This window comes from Rhinolophus hipposideros (genome assembly GCF_964194185.1).
Source record: "Rhinolophus hipposideros genome assembly, chromosome: 2".
Classification (NCBI taxonomy): Eukaryota; Metazoa; Chordata; class Mammalia; order Chiroptera; family Rhinolophidae; genus Rhinolophus; species Rhinolophus hipposideros.
This window is the reverse complement of record NC_138048.1, coordinates 82,157,525-82,178,038: the sequence shown is the minus strand read 5'-3', so window position 1 is coordinate 82,178,038 and position 20,514 is coordinate 82,157,525. Positions and strand designations below refer to the sequence as shown.

Sequence of the window (20,514 nt, the reverse complement as noted above, 5' to 3'; positions counted from 1 at the left end):
TAAGAGATAAAGTTGTATCATTATTATACAAAATACACAAGTGAATTATAGTGGATAACAAATAGAACAGTTTTTTTTATTCATGAAAACTGGGTCTCTATGAGATAATTCTATTCTTCTAAAATCTTTTATCTCTTTAACAAGCATATTTGCTCAATAATTCTTTGTAGTATCTAGCTGCTTATTATTTAAATTCCACACTTATTCTTACATGATTATATGTATTTTCAACAGTGATTCTTTTGTTGCACACCGAGAAAGTATGCGACAGATGATGAGAAGTTTTTCTGAACCTTTTGGAAGAGACTTGCTCAGCATCTCTGATAGTAGAGGAAGAGCTCATAATCATACAGGACAAGATGATGGCGAAAATTCCTTGACTGTAAGTTCTTTATTTTAAAGTTAGTGAGAAGGTCCTGTGGAAATGTGAAGAAAAGTATTACAGAAGAGTATGTCTATCATGATACGATATGACTAATTCTTATATTATAGAAATAACTATTCTGTAAAGGAAGGACCTGTTGGAAAGCCAAATCCTTTAACATTGAATTGTTAGCTGTATAGAATTCCACTATGCTTCCAAAACTTTTAGGGCCATAGGGTTATATATTATATGCCAAACTTAAAGCATTGTTTTTATATATATATATATGTGGTTTCTTCTCACCTTTGAATTGCTTCCCATGTCTTAAATTAGAACAGGCAAAGAAATATCCTTCCTCTACCTTACAACACTTGTTTTTTCCATTTTAAAATAGCAGCCAACGCTATAGGACAATACTTTATTGGACAAGAACAAAACAATCTTCTGTATCTTCAAAACTCAGATTAACTTTTAACTGTATTCAAAAGCCTTGCATAACTGCAATATATTTCTATAACTCTTGTCTGAGAGCAAAGCTAGAAGGTTACATACTCAATTCAAAAAAAAAAAACCCTCAGGATATTTATGTATCTTAACTATTTTTTGTTTATTTTATTTCTGTTGCTTTTTTCAGCCTCAGGAATGGCAGTTCTACAATAACAAATCCACAGGAGTTTCTATAAAGATGAATCTCCGCAATTGAAATGTATATATTTGGAACTCAGTAAACATTGAATTGGTCAATTGGGAAACTTCCAGAAAAACATTCTCATATTTTCTGTTTCCAGTCATCTTAAATAGAGTAAAATATTTTAAGTACTCCAAAGAATTTTGATGTGTAGAATTGCATTTGCCATTTGAGTGAAAGTAATCTTCATATTCTTTTTCATATAGATATTATTCCAATATATATTATTCACATTCCAATTAGTTTTATTTGAATTAGTGAATAGTTAATTAATTAAATGAAACAAATAAACCACAATACTAGCAACAAAAGACCTGGATCCCAACCTGACTTTTCCAAGTCAGTATTTTATAACTGGAAGTGAAGGTAGGAACAAAAATTCAGAAGATGTGAAGAGTGCTATGAAGTTCGAAAACAGCACTGCCAAGAAAATGATAGGCTTTTTGAGCATGCTAGCTGTCTTACTCCTTTCAAACTTTTAATAATAATTTATACAAAGCTTTTTTCTCTTTTCGTGAAGTTATGTTTTAAAATGAGGTTTTGATTAAACGGTGAGCTATTATGCTGATGCTTCTAAGAATAGTGGATGAAAATCTATTATTTCAGATGGACACCTTTATCCCTTTTTTTTTCATTTTTGGCCCATTCTTGTTATCTTTATGGGCCATATTATGAGGAAATCAGAGACTACTACAAAAGTAGAAGCATCAGCTATGCCTTTTTCTTGTGTTTGTATTATTAGCATTTTCTTCAGTTCATGTTTCCTTTTTTTTTTTTTTTTTTAAAGATTTTATTGGGGAAGGGTAACAGGACTTTATTGGGGAACAGTGTGTACTTCCAGGCCTTTTCTCTAGTCAAGTTGTTGTCCTTTCAATCTTAGTTGTGGAGGGCGCAGCTCAGCTCCAGGTCCAGTTGCCGTTGCTAATTGTAGAGGGCACAGCCACCATTCCTTGCAGGACTCGAGGAATTGAACCAGCAACCTTGTGGTTGAGAGCCCACTGGCCCATGTGGGAATCGAACCGGTAGCCTTTGGAGTTAGGAGCATAGAGCTCCAAACGCCTGAGCCACCGGGCCAGCCCCATGTTTTCTTTATGGGGCTATTTTCAAATAATTTGTACATTTGGGAAAAATGGTTTTTTTAAAACTACATAATTTAATCTTTAAATTTATTGAATTAGGCAATGTATAATTCAATAAGTGACATATGAACATCTGACATTTAGATTGAATGATGGTGCCAGAATCACTAAAAAAAAAAAGAAGAGTTTTATTGGTGCGTCCAATACACTTTGGAGATTACTGTTCTAGAAATACAGTATGAGTATATATCACATCTGATATATAATTTTTAATGTAAGCACACAGTTTTCTCTATTTTTCAACATAACTTACACAGGAAGACAATCACTGAATGATAAAAATATATATAGTTTTTACCTAGAAATTCAAAATTTAATTTCAACATTTGAAGCTTCTAAGTAATGGAAGTTTTTAATTTGTGTGTCTAAAAATTTACTTTCATTCATCTGTACCCATTGAGCAGTATAATTTATGAACTATTAATCATGACTATTATACTTAACATTGGTTTGCCTATCAAAGACTAAATATTTTTAAATCTGTGTGTGATCCTTTCTGAAGTCTATATTTTTTTATTCCAATAAGTTCTTAGGAGGTATTTATTAATTATTTGTCCACTATCTCTATAATCTTTTGAAATTTTATTAATGTACGTAAGTTTTTATTTTTAATCAGTTACAGACAAGATTAACTGATCTTTTAAAAATATGGAATAGCTGAGCAAAGGAAAGATGATATAATCTTAATCATTGTACATTATGTTTTAATTAATTTTGGTGTGAATTTGCATTTCCTTTGAGAAATGTTTGTCTTAAGCCATAGCAAATACTTATTATTTCAACTACCTTTAATAAATACTAGACTAGTCATATTTAAAAGTGATATATGGCCTCGTATTTGCCTGCAAGGCTCCTGTCAGGCTCTACAGTGAGTATTAAGCAGATAATTTTAAAAATATATGTTGAGTTCTTTTTTATTAAAAGCTTGTATAATTTTGGTAGCTCTGAACTATAGGAATATATAGTGCATTGTTTCTTTTTCAGGGATTGTCATGTAATAAATATCATAACCAAAATTAATTGGATTTTTTTCCCTAGGCAATGAGTTCCCTTGTGCCTTTTGGCAGTTTTGGTGCTATGGTTCGTATGAGACACAAATCATTTTAGCAATATTTTGTGACAAATACTTATTTTTCATTAACTCACGCAAACTGAATTGGCATGCAGTCTGACTTTTATAATGGCTTTGTAGTATTTGTACTGAATTTTTTTTTAAAAAGCCTGTTTCATTTGTTAAATTTATCTTAGACTGTTTAGGCATGTTTTTTCTGAAGTAAGTCATATCAACATATATAAAATCAGTCTTCAAAAAGATAAACTACATTTTAATAGGTGAATATTCACTTGATTTGCAAAATGGATCCCCATAGTTGTGACTGAGAATTGGAAACTTCCACATGCTTATGATGACTTTCCAAATGGTTAAAAAGCACCAAACTGTAAATAGACAAGCACATTTGGAAAAGCTCAGGTTGGCTGCTTTCTCGAGGTCTCTATTGCCAATTTGTTCATGCTGCTTTCCCTTTCCCACATCCAAGTATACCTACTCTGCACCCCAGTTTATTTGGGTTGGATCCTCTTTTCGGTGATGCTGGTTTCTAACACACTTAAAGGCAGTCTGAGGAGCAGCAGAGAATATCATGGCTTTGGAACATTTCCCGTGGATGCATCTACACTCTCATGAAAAAGTTTCTTTTTATTCTCTTGTGCCAGGATTCAACCATTTGTCTCCTTAAAGTTTGACCTATAACATTTGTCCTTCCGGGCCAGAGTTTTTAGTGGGACAAATGGCGAAGAAACAAAGCAGTTGCAGCATAGAGTTATCAGTTAAAATGCTAGGAAGTTGGGCATGCTGTGGGAGCACAGACAGAAAACGGCCTGTATCCCAGACCTTTTGGGGTAATGGGGTAGAAGGCAATCAGACAAGACTTCCCAAACCTTGAGGATAATAGGAGTTAGCCAGGAGAAGCAGGAAGGGGAGAAGAAGAGTGTTCAACACAGAGGAAGCAGCAAGTACGGAGAGCTGGATGCTAGGGAGCACAAAGGTGCTTAAGGTCCCTTGTCCCAGAGTATGAGTTGGAGAGTAGATCCAGATGAGGATGGACAGGGAACCAAGGACTTCTTTCAGCCCTTCTAAGGGCTGTGGACCTTCATCATAAGAGCAGGGGAAGAAGTGGATGAATTTTCATTAAAATAGTGATAGAGTCAGGTTCTCGCTTTTGGGAGATCGTGTGCCCGCAGCAGGGAGAGAGATTAGAAGGGACCATAGTGGAGGCAGGGAGGCCACCAGGCTGTTGTGAGGAGTATCATGCATGCTTCTGCTCGGTCATGGCTCTGGTGGTAAAGAGAAGTCATCTCATTTGAGAGACAGTTAGAGAGGTGAATAGATAGAACTAGGTGATTGACTGGGTTGAAGGAGCGATAGAGAAAGAGGAGGAAAGTAGTATACCTATTTTTCTGGCATGAGGAATTAGGTAGATGGGAATGCCACTGAGCTAAGGAACAGAGCAGAGTTGCAGTGTCGATACGAGGGCAGGGATGGTCAAGAGGATCATTTCAGTTTGGGGTGTTTTGTATTTGAGGTGTTTGTGTGTTGCCCAGGTGGTAAATAGTTTATCTGGTAAATAGCTGGACAAATGGGTGTGAGCTGAGCTAGAGAAAATTTGTTCATTCATTCAGCAAATATTTATTGAGCCCTCCTATGTGCCAGCAATTATTTTTAAAGTATTGGGAGCATAGCAGTGAATAAGACAGAGAAGATAGCCCTACCTTCACAGAGATTATTGTTTTAGAGTGGGAGACAGACAGTAAACAACAGAACAATCAGACAGTCCACGTACTTGGAAGTACGCTGAAGGAGATGAAGCAGGGCAGTGATATAGTGGAAGGGTAGTGACAGAAAGCAGAGATCGGGTTAGACAGGTGGCCTTACTAGGGAGGTGATACTCGAATGATGAAAAGAAAGTACTTATGCTAAGAGTTAGGGGAAAACATTCGAGGCACAGAGAAGAGCGTTGTGCCAAGTTCCTTAAGAGCCCACTGGGATTAGCTGTCATTTGCATCCCCACTTTCTGCCAGTCCAGGGTGTTGGGCCACCCCACGGCAAGTACAGATACACAGTTTGATGGCTGATTTGACAGTGAATTGAGAATAGGGCAGAATATACCCAAACATCTGATCTTTTCCTCCTCTTCCTCATCTTCTTTGGGCTAGCCCCCTTCCACCTTTAGTGAACTGTGCGTCTTATACAGCCCTGATTTTCAACATAGTGTTGAAACAAAATATTCAGAATAGTTCTTGAATTTCTGAAATGCAGATAATTCTATAGCAGTCCTTTGTGTACCCAAAGATATGTCAGTATCTCCTAAATGTAACTTTGTGTTTCCTACTGTGTTAAGTGTGCGTTCCAAACATTAACCAAATTACAGGAATTTGGTTTTCCCATCTATTTCCCGTTGTTATTAGCAATAAAACCCAACAGAAGGCAGAAACATAAACAAATCTTCGATAATTCTTTATTGAGTCCCAGCTCTGGCACACAGCAAAACAATCTCCAGAAGGTCTGAAATATCAGCAGTGAACCACAGTGCCATACAGGACTCAAAAGACTCCTCTTGCCTGCATTCCTGGAACCAAACATTCTCTCTATTTTATAATAGTAGACAATGCATTGGTGCTTCACTTTGTAATTTCTGGTGAGTGTTCTAATGATGAAACCTAAAATCAATAGCAGATTTTTCTAGAGCAGAGATTCTCAGCCTCAACACTACTGACGTGGGGCCAGTTATTCTTGTTCTTGGGGTCTGCCCTATGCTTTGTAGGGCGTTTAGCAGTATCCCTGGCTTCTATACATTACACGCCAGTTGTACACCTTCCTCACTTGTGACAAACAAGAATGACTATCCCCCTGTATACTCTCCCCTCTGGGAGTCACAATGGCTCTTGGTTGAGAAACCACTGTTCTAGAATTCTTAACTGTTCTCCCAAAGGAGCATACCTCATGTTTCAAAGGTACGCCCGACTGAGCCTTCAATGGTGGGCAACAAATTCAAGGCCTATTAGTAGAGCGAATTAACCTTTATCACTTGGACCCTACCATGAAAAGGAGGCCTGGCTCAGTCAGTCATGTGGTGCTTGTGGAGGTATCATGCTGGTATCTTACGTCCAAGTTTTATTTATTTGTGTGGTGGGGGACTAAGAGAGGGGAAAAAGAAAGATTTGAAGACTAGACTATACTAGTGCTGTCCCAGCCCAGAATACACCACACAATATTTAAATATTAACCAAATTATGTTTTGAGAAAATTGACTAATGATATGTGTCTATATGTTCTTGCATGTACATATGTGTGTGTGTGTGTGTGTATATACATATATATATATATATATATATATATATACACACACACATGAATGTATGCATGTATTTATAGTGTTACAGCTCCCTAATCATTTATGTGTTGGCTGTTTGGGATTGGTGTATATTTCAATTTTTTCTTTACCAAATCTCTTTCACTGTATAGTCCTTAAATTATTTTCGCCCGGTCCATTACTGCATGAGATCCCACTGTAGAAATCGAGAAAAAATTTTTCAGCTGTTTTGGAAAAGGCTTCTTTTGTGTTGTACTTATAGTTAATAACCTACTTCCTAATATCTTGTAGCGTGCAGATGTCACCCCTTTTCAGGCAATGGACCGAATGATGTCAAATATGAGAAACAGTATGCAAGAATTACAAAGAAACTTTGTAAGTACTAAAAATCTGATGAGAACGTTGTTTTCAGTTATTGGTATCCTATGCTATAATGGCTTTCAAACTCTTTTTTTTTTTTAACCACAGTCCACAGTGATTAAAAAATATATCTTACATCATGATCCAGTACACAATACTTGTATACTGTATAAATACACCTGAAACAAAGTTTCATGAGAAAATGATCATACTATATTTAGTGTGCTGATATGTTCAGTTTTATTTCACATTTTCAAAATGCTGGTCACAACCCACCAAATTGATTTCACAAGCTTTAAGTTTGAAAAAATAGCATTAATTAACTTTCAAAATTACAAAAATTCAACCTCTAAAACATTTGTTCTGCTGAAAGTCACTATTGTAAATGAACATTTTATATAAATTTATATATTTTTATTATAACTTGCCACTTAAAAGGAATTGTATCATCTAAGAAATTAAGTTTTCGTGTTAAAAAAAAAACCTCTGAAAATAGAAATTTCAGGAATGATGTTTAGACACTGGATTACGTAGATCCATGTGGTCCAAATACTAGTACTAATTCAGTTATTTTTCTACTCATTAACATCAAAACAATAACTTGATTTGAGATGAAGAAGACCCATATTATTTTAGTCATCCAGTTTGGAATGTAAGGATCATTTCGTAATGAGTTTGGTAGTGTGGCAATCTGGTACCCGTAGGAGGTATAAAGCTTCCTGGCGTATGGCTAATTGGCTCAACACTGGCAAAATTGCATACAAGTGTCAGCCACTGACTATAATAGGACCACGGCATCTGTATTTAAATTGAAGCCACAAGTCCTTGATCCCCAAAACTTAAGGATCCTTGAGTGTTATTCCTCACAAGGATAGTTGGAATTGGTGCCTAAAATGGAAGGAACATTAGACGTTCATGGGGGTGCCATTTGGATACACCACACTGGTAGCATAGTATCCTTAGTAAGACTTCTGGCTAATGTTGTGAATCCTGTGACATTAATTCTTCATATTTGACTAAACTCTCAGTATTTACAACTTATATTTACCTCCAGGGTCATCTTTCAGTGGATCCAAATGCACATTCATTTAGTTCTTCCTCAGTTATGACTTATTCCAAAGTAGGAGATGAACCACCAAAGGTTTTCCAGGCCTCCACTCAAACCCGTCGGGCTCCAGGAGGAGTAAGTATTTTCTAAGCATTCTTGGAGCTTTATATACTTGTGGAATGGTAGATCACCTATACAATTACTAAAATTTGATCTGGTATTGTGGGTGTGTGTGTGGGGGGGGTGGTGAGAAGCACCATGGCATTGTGAAAAACAATAAAGCTAACTGTATTTATTTAAAGAAAATTTTTTTTGTCTCCCTCACCGCCTACCCCTGTCCCAGATACCTTTATTCATGTAAATATCTATTGGTGTTTATTACCTTTACATGTTTACAAGGTAAATAGACACTAAAAGAAATCTGTTTCATGAAACAAATGTCTACCTTTAATTTGTATTTGAAGTAAATGAATTTCTTAATTTATGAAACATTTCAAGTGTACAGAAAGGATATAGAGAATAATATAATAAATACCCATCCTTTCACCCAGTTTAGTCAAATCATAACATTTTTCTCTATCTACTTTAAGTTGTCTCTTGTTTTGTTTCCTTTTTAAGCAAAAGACTTTGCAGCTGCAGGTAAAGCTTCCAATTCACTCTTCCCTCCTTGGTTCCTTTTCCTTTTTCCCTCCCCCTCAGAGAACCATTTTCCTATATCTGGAATTTATCATTCTGATGCATGCTTTTACAATTTCATGACTAATATATGTTTCATAAACAATGTAATGAATTATTTTACAGGTTTCTAAACTTTATATAAATGGTTTCATATTGCATATGTTCTCTGCAACTTGACTTTGCTCAGTAATATGCTTCTGAGATTTATTCGAGTTGATATGTGTAATTCTGGTTTCTTTATTTTAACTTCTTAATAGTATCCAAAATATGAATATACCGCAATTTTTAAATCTGTTTTTCTACAGATAAATATTTAGGTATTTCTGATTTTTCACTTAGTCATTTGTATACATGTCTCCTTGCGCAAAGGGTCTAGGAATTGTATTTTTGGGTTGGAGGAGGTGTGAGTAGTCTTTACTAGAACTTACGAAGTTCTTTATCACATGGAGATTAAAAGAGTCGGCTTCCACAAACTCCAGCATGAGAGTTCCCATTTCTCCACTTCCTTGTTAGTACTTAGGGTAAAAAATAATTTAGGTTTGCCTGTCTAATGGGTGTTAGTAGTTCATTTTTCAGTTCTTACATATAAGACATACCTTTTAATGATGCTTTTGCAATAGTGCAGCTTGTTCATCTCAGACGTTTTAATATTAACTTGCTATGAGTGACATATATCCTAACTGTAAACAATATAAATGTGGATGTCCCACAGCAAACCATGTTAATAGTTTTTGGTTATCATAAATATTATAGTAACCCATAGAGTTCATAGGTGGGAGCCATGAGGTTCAAGCGCATCAACATGACTGCAGAATAATTAGTTGCCCTTACTTGTAGGAATGCTAGCATGTACTCCCATCTATTCCATTGTGAAGGGTAGTGTTGAAGGCACTAAGTGTTACATAATTAAGTTATTATTTGTTTTAATATTTGATTGCAATTTGGAATATAAAAGGTTAAATTATATTGGTTCTATTTGTCCTAGACATTTTAATTCCAAGCAATTCAGGGAATATCAGAGAACTGTTATTATAATTTTACTGCAAATTGGTAGTGGAATTGAGTACCCATTATTTTTAGAGCAGCAGATTTGTGGTCTTACCTCTATAGGTAAACAGGCCAAGGGGAGTTTAGAATTCTATCCATTCTATATTTAAGTAATAGCTAATTTGGGGAGCCTTTGAGATCTTGTTCCCCAGCAATTGTCTTCAATTTTTACTCAAATAAACTCTTAAAATGTAAATAATAGCTAATTTTTATTTTCTTTACTTTTACAGATAAAGGAAACTAGGAGAGCATTGAGAGATTCTGATAGTGGACTAGAAAAAATGGCTATTGGTCATCATCTTCATGATCGCGCTCATGTCATTCAAAAGTCAAAGAACAAGAAGACTGGAGATGAAGAGGTCAATCAAGAATTCATCAATATGAATGAAAGTAAGTTATCACAGTAAATAGCATTCTTTCTCTTAAAGTTAAAGTACCAGCTATACTGGTAGAACTTGGTGAATATTTTTTGTCGAAACATTTCATAAGATGTTTTGAGGTAGTTTATGAATAATTGTGTAGGGAATACCTTATAAAAGTAATAAAAGTGTAGTTTCATTGTTTCATAGTAGATCTGTCTTTAGAGTAATTTTGGTAATGCGAGTTTAGAGTAAAAATTACTTTAGAGTAATTTTTGGTAATCATTTATTTTTTGTTTTCTACTTGGAAAATGGAATATTTGGGATTGGTATTTAGTAAGACTCAGTAAGCAAAATGTTTTAAATATTTCTGATTATCAAAGAAATATATTTGAAGCATATAAAGAAAATGAAAATTACCCATCTCAACTCAAAATAACTGCTATTAATGTTTTAGTGTATTTCTTCCTAGTACTTTTTTTTTTTTTTTTTTTTTTTTTTAGCAGTCAGGTCATCTTTTATTAGGTGTCAATTAGGATACGAAAAGATTCAGGGGTGCTGGGCAAAAAGGCCATGGTCAGGAATGCAGTGTGTGTCCTCCACACTGAGCCCTCTTCAGTGGTACTTGCATCCCCGCTCATGCTTGAGTTCCTTGTAGGAACGGCAGTAGTTGAAAAGCACATAAGCTGCCAGCACCATGGAAACCCCAGTGACACTCCCTTTCTTCACATTGACGTACTTGTTATAATACCGGTAATACCTCTCTGAAATGCTCCAGCAATGCCTTTAGGGGTGAAATCTCGCATGAGTATCCACTTTGGCAGCTCCGCTATTTTGACATCCATTAGTTTCTTGTCCTTCATTGGTACGACCGACGCCATCTTGGAGTCCGGGACGTCCGCTCTGGCTAGTACTTTTATGTATATATAAACAAATACTTTTTGCAATATCACTATTTTACTATCTACATAATTTATATTATGCTTATTTTAATTCACCATTAGAATATTGAACTGTCACCTGTGATGTTATTTTTCAAAGACCTTCTAAATGGTTACCTGAAAGTTTTATCATGAATAGACAATAAGTAATTTAAACTGCTCTGTATTGTTGGGCACTTAGACTATTATATAGACAAGATTTTAATTTCTGATATTGTTAGAAATATGTATTATATATAATATATTATATATATTGTGTTTCCGCGAAAATAAGAGCTAACCGGAAAATAAGCCCTAGCATGATTTTTCAGGATGACATCCCCTGAACATAAGCCCTAATAAGTCTTTTGGAGCAAAACTAATATAAGACCCGGTCTTATTTTTGGGAAAACATGGTATATGTATCAAGTAAATCTTTTTGTTTTCTCGATTTTATATTCATTCTTCAATACATTTAAGTTCTTCCAGTATCTTAACTCTTCTCATTGTAGTTTTTAAGTTATATTCGTCTACTGTTTTCAGAAGCATTTTTAGTAAAAATGTCTTATCATAATAGAGGGTTGAAATTATTGTATCATTTTAGAAAAAAAAATTTTCTTAAGGTTGGAGTTTGATAAAATTATCTTTATTCAATGAGATGGAAGTCACAACATCTTAATCTTTGTTTAATTTTATCCTTTGTATTCTTGTCATATTTAAATATATATGGAATACTTCAGAATAATTAATCTGTTAAAGAAAAATTTAGTGAAGGAATACATTATTATGAAGGCAATCTGAAAGAACAGGTATTATCATGTATCTATTGTTATTACTATGGAAGTTAGATTATCTACTTCATAACAACATACATTCACAGTCAAGATGAGTAATCTGTTTTAGGAAGTTGACAACAGCAGCTTGTTGAGGCCAAGTTACAAAGGAAAATGGTGAAGTTAATAGGAAGTACTAATAGGATTCTCCTAGGAGAATTATCCAAATACAGAGGAAAAGCATGATCACTATGAGAGGACCCAGGAAGAAAGACTGTAAGTCAGTGCAATGGGTCAATGGGCACATTGGGTAGAATAATACGATCTCCAGGCAGGTGTATGAAAAACCAGATCATCAATAACCAAATTATCAATAGGAATATAAGAGGAACAAACGAAAAAGGTAATATTACCCTGAATCAGACAGAGACCTTTATATTTGAAGTAGTTTCCTTACTCTTTTCTTAAATTTTAATATGTTTTATTTAACTTAATACATCCAAAATATTATCATGTCAACATGTAATCATAAACATTATTGATGAGCTATTGTACCCTTTCTGTTTCACAACTGCATTTAGACAACTCACATTTCAAGTGCTCAATTGCCATGTATGGCTAGTGTATACCATATTGGATAGGGCAGGTCTAGGCACTTCCCAGGCTGAGAAATTATATTTGGATATGGTTCTACCTTTATCTTGAGGTTAGGCTGATGGATACATCAGGCTAGAATGAAGTATGTGGGGAGCAAGGCACTTACTGACAGTTTATACATTAATACCCCTATATTTTGATACTTAATGTAGGCGATGCTCACGCTTTTGATGACGAATGGCAAAATGAGGTTTTGAAGTACAAACCAGGTGGACAATGGCGCAATCTGGAAAACACTAGGATGAGAAGTGTTGGTCATGAGAATTCAGGATCCCGAGAACTTAAAAGAAGGTAAAAGTTATTTCTAAAATAAATTGTGTTGTTTCAAGAAGAATTAGAAGAATGTTATGTAATTTTACCTCTGTTATCAATAAGTTCTGGTTAATATCCAAGTTGTTTGTATCAAGATAGCAATATCTTTTGTAAAAGATGTAATTCTATATTATGTCTGAATATTCCATACAAATTTAATTTTGTATCTGAGAACCAATAATATTTTAGGGATTTATATGATTAGTAACTCAGAAGCAAATTATGCTTCAGAAGATAGGGCCTAAAATCCTCCTAAGGGAAAATGCTATGCTATAATGTAATTGTTTTATGAAACAGATTTGAATGTAGATTTAGTAGGAGTCGTACATTTCATACCAGGTAAAGATATTGGTGTCTAGAGATGCGATAAGGGGAAAGAGGCTCTATTTGAAAGGCTTAACAAAACTTCCCTAATAAGTCAAAAATCAACTTTTAATGGTAAATGCATTTTTATACACTTATTAATATTAGATATTTTGGAAGAATTTTATAAAAACTTTAGCCTCCTTTGGGAATTACCTTTGGGGAGTAGCTATGAAATATAAATGTGCTGAAACCACATGTTAAAGATTAGAGATATTTCTATGCATTTAGTATATATTCTGGAGTTACAATTTGATCTGGTTCTCTGGGGAAAAAGTTGAGAACAATACGTAATTACTATTGAAATGTGAGGGGGAGGGGGAAGGGGAAGGGGAGGGAGAGGGAGAGGGACCTCTAGGCTGTAAGAATGGAGGATTGCTGCAGAAGGTAGAAGTCTTCTCAGAACCAGCGGTAGACAAGTGGCTATTAAGTTAATCAGAAGCCTTGTGCAGAATTTCATGTGCCAATATTTTTAATTTTAAAATACTTGCTTAGGAATTTAGAGCACTAATACTTTCTATAGAAAATGTGCTTTCATATTCATTTTAGATGATATTTATCTCATTTTGAAAAGTTTATTGATAAAAACTGAACAGTGGTAAGTTTGACTATGAAATCTAGGTGACAGTTAAAGAAAACAAGTTCTTGATAGATAACCTATAAATCTACAGTCCTATCGGTGGCACCTTCTGTAAACTAGCACTGCACGATAGAATTTTCTACAGTGATTTTCAACAGTGATGCAAGTGTTATGTATCTGTACTGTTGAAAAATGTAGCCACTGGCTACATGTAGCTATTGAATCACATTTAAAATGTGACCGATGTAACTGAGGAAGTGAATTAAAATTATTTTAGCTAATTTGAACATAAATGATACCATGTTGGACAACATGGTTAAACTGTGAACAGTTCAATCTATCTCGGGAAAGCAGCTGTTACTCTCTTAAATGTTAAATGAAATAGTCTGCCTATGTTTTTCCAAGCTATTAAGGAACTGTTAAGATAAAACTTTCCTTAAATGACAGTGGTTTTTAATATGTTTGCATTGATTTCTAAGCCATTGACCATTTAAAAAATGGTATTAATGTTCATATGTATATTTCTCAGGGAGAAACCTCATCAAAATCCAGCCACTGAACGTGGGAGAAAATCAAATGTTTTTGTGGACAAACTCAACGTCAAAGGATCCCCTGTGAAAATCAACAAAAAATAAATAGGCTTGCATTTGTTTTGTTTAGTTTTGGTTGTTTTAACAGAGAAAGTAAAGGTGCTGGGTAATATACATAAGACCAATCTCATTGTTAAATCAGTACTGTACTTAGAGACTTCCATCTGATATCTCAGTGTTCTTGGATGTGCTAGCTTTATATTGTCCCTACGTTAGCAATAAAACATTGATTTTCGGCAATGTGACAAAGTTGTTAAACATTCTATCAAACTCCCAGTCATTTTCCTATTGGCTACATATTCTTCTGTACACTCAAGATTGAATGTGGAGCTAGTTCTGTCCTATATAATTAGTTATAAGAAAGTGAAATGTTAAAAAATAGTATCACTTTCCACTAACAGTACACTGGAGTCATGTTAATGAAGGTCGTAATTATTTAGCTCAAATCTTATGTGTTATGTAGCCAGGTAGCTTAAAGATTTTTTTTAAAAACACAGCAAAACTATACTAGTACTATCTATGAGAAATTAGTTATTACTTTGATAAAGAAAATAAAGAATCAAATAGTTCATTAGCAAAGAAAGATTTTAAATTGCTAATATATATGTTTCTTATAGTTTCTTTATATACTATATTCTTTTTTGTTCTCTCTTACATTCTTAACATTTATCAGACTTTACATTGACCTTTCTCTTTAACTTCTTAAGGTAGCATATTTCTGCTCTTCTTTCCCACAACCAGCTTAATCTATTTCTACAGTTAACATTCTAAAGTTGGAGTGTCCTTGGAGAAACTCTACTCAGCCTTTTTGTGACATTTAGAAAAATACATTTGGTATTCTGCAAACCTGAGTGATTGATTATCTCAAAATTTCTTAGACAGGTGATATGTGTTCTTGAGCAAGATACTTAATAATTCAATTGTTCCCTTTCTAATTATACCATTTAAAAATTCAGCTCTAGTATTTTTATTTTACTAGAATTCAAGCATTAATCTGTTTTTATAAAAGTTAGGTTTGAAGTTTATTAGAATATAAAAATCTGAACTCTTAAGTCTGTTGTTTCAAGGGGGAAAAAAGAACAGAAAACCCACTATCACTCTATAATCCTGATAGCTTCCTTTTTTAACTTTGGAAGTAGAATTAGGTGGTTGAGCTTATACTCATCTAATTTTCTATATCATATATTGTTAATTTTAGTTGATGTTTCATGCTTTTAATTAGTCACTAAAATAAGATGCATATGTGTTAATTAATTTTTATAATGGAAATTGAGCATGTATTAAAGATGTTAAATTTTTTCTTTTATGTATACTTTCATGTTCTAGTAACAGTGGGAAATTGTCATAAGGTGTGAATTTTAAAGAACACTTTTGTATAAATTCACTTGATAGAGCAAAACCAAGAGTAAGCACTGTAATTATTTTCCTTTTGCCTAAATCATTACACTGATAACTTGAGTCATTATATTCAAATACGAGAACACTTTAATACTTGTACTTAAAATGTATAATTTCTGTGCATCATATAGCAATTAGAGAATCCGTAGATACTTTTTTCCCTTCCAATTTGCCTAGCATAGAAATCAAATAAAAACTAAACTAGATAATACACACACACACACACATACACACACACACACACACACACACACACACACACACACACTTCTTATCCCACAGTGCTTCCTAAGGAGGGGGCCACTTGACGTATAGAGATTACATGGCCATTTTTTCTGTTGATATGGTGCTGAAATTGACTGTTTTCAGAATTTATTTTTACCATAATGCTGAAGTCAACCAATATATAAAAAAAGGCTCTCTGTACTTATAGTTCATATATTGTTTTTTCTTTATGGACAACCATTGATCTTTCTGGAATTGTGGGGCTTTGGGGAATGCAAGGATATTAACAATTTGGTGAATGTGGCCTTGACAATAAGGCCAAGTTTCGTAGTTAAGCTCTTTGCCACTTCAGAGAATTTCCTGGTTCTGGCAGTCTCAGCGACAGGTTTTCATTACTCTATTTTTGTGACTCCATTGTCCTTTTTCTCTTGCAGGGCAGTGGCAGGAGCACGTTGGAATCAGATGGTGCCCTGCATGTAGCAGTGTGATGGTATTTGGAGGTGGGGCCTTTGGGAAATGATTGTGTCATAAGGGTAGAGACCTCATGAATGGAATTAGTGCCCTTTATAAAAGAGACCCCAGAGAGCTCCCTTGCCCTTTCTTCCATGTGAAGACAGAGTGAAGCTGGCTGCCTTTGAACCTACAAGTGGGATCTCACCAGACTTGGAATCTCCTGGCACTTTGCTTTCAGACTTCCTAGCCCCCAGAACTATGTGAAATAAATTTCTATTGTTTATAAGCCACCCAGTGTATGTTACCTTTGTTACAGCAACCTGAATGAACGAAGACAATCATCTTAGGCTCATTAGGCTAGGACACTGGAAATTATACTGTGGCTCAACCTAGACCCTTACTGTAGTGAATAGGACCTTCAATTTGGTTGTAATGTTCATACCTGAGGCCTCTTGAGGCCCCTCTGTCCCTGATTACATGAGTTTTGCAGTAAGACTGCATTCCGATGATCTCTGGCACCAATGTAATTCTTGTTATTGTCTCCTGGGGTTTGGAGGCTCTGATCAGGCTTTCTTGTCCTCTGGCTTTAAACACTATCCATCTTCTGTCTGCTTGCCCACCATTTTATATTACTTGTATATGAAAACTTTCCTCAGTCTTGTCTGTGTATGAGAAGTTTGCTTTGGGAAAGAAGACCTCTATCCACCCATGTGGCCCTTTAACCATGTTTCTCAGGTCAGCCTGAGACAGACATAGCAATGTTTTACATTAGATAGAACCTCAGGCAGTTTTTCACGGGTTTGTCAGCTAACGGATTTGTACTAACTTCTGGCAAAAGTTAAGCAAGGAATTGTATGTACTGACCACTTTGGAGAACTTGGACATGTTGAAGAAGACTTTCACTTGAGAGGCACCTTAGAAGACAGCACCAAAAAAACAACAAAACCTCAGGAGAAGAGAGTCTTCATGTTGTCTAAAGAGACCACTTGGTTTATGTAGAAGACTGCTCAGCTTTCAGGGCTTTTTAACTGTATGGCTTATATTTAAACTCCTCTCTCCTTAAAGAGGGAAGGTAATTAGCCCATGGACACTTTAATATTTGCATTATTAAATTAATTAAACAAGGAGGCCATTAGACAGGTGGCTCTAAAGCTTTTAGGAGCCCTTGTGAGCAAAGCAAAACCTAAGCCTGTAATACTTTAAGGTTAAGAAACTGAAACTAAAAGACACCTAATCACAAACAGCCAATCAGACTTTCCCAAGCAAGGCAAATGCTTAATGCTATAGCCAAAGAATTTCCTTGCTTTGCTTCTGCTGCTTCTCTGTAAAAGTCTATTTCCTAGCTCCCCTTGCTGGAGCGCTCTTAACCACTTCTGGGCTAGTGCTGCTCTATTTGAATCGATTTTGCTGTAACTCACACTTTTTAATATACCTCAGTTTATCTTTTAACAGTATAAAACTGGCTCTAGTTAACCCTTATTCCTGTTCCTATCTTTTCCTCCCACTTCAAAAATTTTAAAGATAGATTCAGAAAAAAAATCATTCTGTCGAATGTGCAGTCTAGGACGATCTAGTCCAAATAAACAGTCCAAAGTATCTAAAAGAAAAAGGCAAACTATTTGTGCTGCTTTTGGATAAAATGTGGACAAGTGAAATGAAAAATAATACCCTTTGTTATGGATATAAGAATAAAGGTTTAAAGCTAAAAAGATGTTTTAAGTATGATCTAATTATGAATGTAAGTTTATAAAGTATATTTTTTAAAAATATTTGTTAAATATTTCTGATAAGTGATAGATTTGGGCAAAGTAGTGAAAGAATATTTAAAGTCAGCTGTGTCTTCTTCCACGTTTCTTAATATAAAATCAATGCTAATAAATAATAGTAGTTTATACAAAACTGAAGTTGAACTTCTCATGATTTAAACTTTCCGAATTTCCCATATTGATCTTATAGGTCAAATAAGTTATTGACTCTATTATCAATTGTGTAAGGTTACAAAATATAAAATGGTGTTTATCTAAATAAAATTGTGATGCAGATGTCTTTTATAGGGGTTTGATCTTACAAAAATATTAAAATACTATGATAAGGACAATGTATTAGCTAAAATTTTAGTTTTTCAAATCCTCAGTGAACTTTCAAAAACCTTAGAAAATGTTAAATTAGTCCTTGGATACTTGGACAATTTCTAAGTAAAAATGAAAGCTAAACAAAGCTTTGGTTACTAAAGATAGTTTTATTTTTATTTTTACACATTATAAAATGACTGAATTAACAGGATGTGCAAATGGATGGACAGGATGATGTCAATATGTGTATTTTGCCACTTTAAAACTTAACAGATAATGATAATGTGTACTCATAAAAATTGAGCTGGACAGTGCTTGATTTTGTCTTCCAGTTTTCTCTGTGGCAAAAACACAAGTTGATTACTTTGGTTAAAAGTGGTATTAATAAAAATAATTAAGAATATACTCAGAATAATTACAGAAAAATATGAATATATATATATACACACACAAGATAATGAGTATGAAATTTTACTTAAGGAAACTGTTAAAATGGTAATTTCAGTATAATAGATACACTGTTTTATTTAACATAATTATGTTTTAATTAAAGTAAAAACCTTAATTTTATTACCATTTACATAATTACGTATTGAATTTATATATGTTAGACAAATACATATAAAGGCTTATGAAGACAATTTTTTAAAGTCTATAAATGAAAAAAATTATTTAAAGGTATATTCAACATTAGTGAATTTATTCATCAAAACAGCTTACAAATCCTTTATTGCAAATTAATACATGGATGATACAAAATGTAAATTTGAAATTCATTAAGTCTCTGATTTTTCTTTTTCTTGTCCCTTGTAATTTGCTTTGATTTCTGTTTGATCGGATTCATTCATTTAACAAATATTTATTGAGCACCAAGCACATGCAAAGGGATACAGAAATTAAAATAAAATAATGGTCCTCATGGAACTGACATTTTCATTGGGAGTCAAACAATAAACATATATGTAAAATACCAGTATATCTGAGAAGTGCTCTGAAGAAAAAGGAAGCAGCATGAGAAGAAAGGGAGGAGCTTGCTGTTTTAAAAGAGTTGATCTGGGACCGCCAAACTGATAGAGGCTGTTTGAACAGAGAAGAAAGTGAGGGAAAAGAGCCACGTTGGTATCTGAGGAAAGAGCAAAAGACCGGTCACGTATCAGCAAAGAGGCCAATGTGGTTGGAGCAAAGGGCACGGGAAGTAGGACTACAATAGCTTAGCTGGTCAAGCAGGGCCTTGCAGGCGCTTACTCAGAGAGCGAAGAGGCCGTTTCAGATTTTTAAAAAATTAGTTATGAAAAATTTCAAACCTACCCAAAAGTAGAGATAACAGCAACACTGAAGTCACAGGACGGAGTGTTTTCAGCAGAAAAATGGCATGATCTGGCTTAAAAGGACCCTCTAGATATTGCGTTGGGAATACGAACAGCAGCAGGGGCTGTTAACCGTAATTCTGTCCACGTGGCAGTTGCTTGAGAGGTGGGCAGAAGCAGCAGGTTCTGGATCTATTTTTGAAGGTAGTACCTATGGCATATGCTGACAGATTAGAGGTGTCAAAGAGTGCTGCCAAGGTGACTGACATTTTTGGTGTGGGCAACTCAAGGAACAGTTTCCGTTTATGTGGAAGGGTTTGGGAGGACGGTCAGAAGCTCCGTTTTGGGCATATTAAGTTTGAGATGCCTGCAAGAGATCTAAGAATCATCAAGGATGCTGTCTTCCATGTGGACTAGACGTAAAACGTTTAACATCGAACAATGACGGAATATAGTGAAATGAGAAAAAGCACAAATAATTGATAGTTCATTATTTTTCCCCGTTCTTTGCAGGTCATGTCCTACAATTATTTTTTATATTTCTACTAGCACAGATAACAATTTCGCTTTTTAATTGCGAAATTTTAATTCGCTTAAATTCTTTATAAACATCTCTCCCCTTTGCTATTAACATATCGACAAAACATCCACGTTTAAAGGCCGCATCTTTCTGGAACTTGCAAAGCTTGATTAGCGCCGCAAAGCGACCGCACTTTCTCTTCCAAGTCAGGAGAGGGCGCCCGGGGAACAGAGGACGCCGCTCTGCTCTGAAGTCCGGAAGCTCCTCCCTCTTTCCTTCCCCGTGTCCTTC

General features: G+C 34.7%; 1 protein-coding gene and 1 pseudogene across 13 annotated transcripts in view; one reads left to right on the top strand and one right to left on the bottom strand.

Moving 5' to 3' along the window:
* The window catches only part of MLF1 (myeloid leukemia factor 1), a 35,304-nt gene extending 18,690 nt beyond the window's left edge, over window positions 1-16,614 (top strand). Inside the window, exons 2-10 of one of the 12 annotated variants that reach the window (XR_013991719.1) lie at window positions 235-382; window positions 3,230-3,271; window positions 6,853-6,936; window positions 7,976-8,104; window positions 9,925-10,084; window positions 12,556-12,694; window positions 14,188-15,130; window positions 16,306-16,371; window positions 16,485-16,614. Coding sequence is in view for 6 of the 12 variants with exons in the window: in XM_081025974.1 (XP_080882100.1) it covers window positions 235-382; window positions 3,230-3,271; window positions 6,853-6,936; window positions 7,976-8,104; window positions 9,925-10,084; window positions 12,556-12,694; window positions 14,188-14,293 (808 nt within the window). In the remaining 6 variants the exon portion in view is untranslated. Of the gene's footprint in view, window positions 1-234; window positions 383-3,229; window positions 3,272-5,714; window positions 5,887-6,852; window positions 6,937-7,975; window positions 8,105-9,924; window positions 10,085-12,555; window positions 12,695-14,187 lie in introns of those variants that run through there. The other 11 variants (XR_013991720.1, XR_013991721.1, XR_013991717.1 and 8 more) reach the window with 11 other exon arrangements.
* Window positions 10,669-10,934, bottom strand: LOC308507399 (ATP synthase subunit f, mitochondrial-like; annotated as a pseudogene). Its single transcript has one exon. The product of its transcript is annotated as an ATP synthase subunit f, mitochondrial-like (transcript).
* Window positions 16,615-20,514: the final 3,900 nt, after the last annotated feature.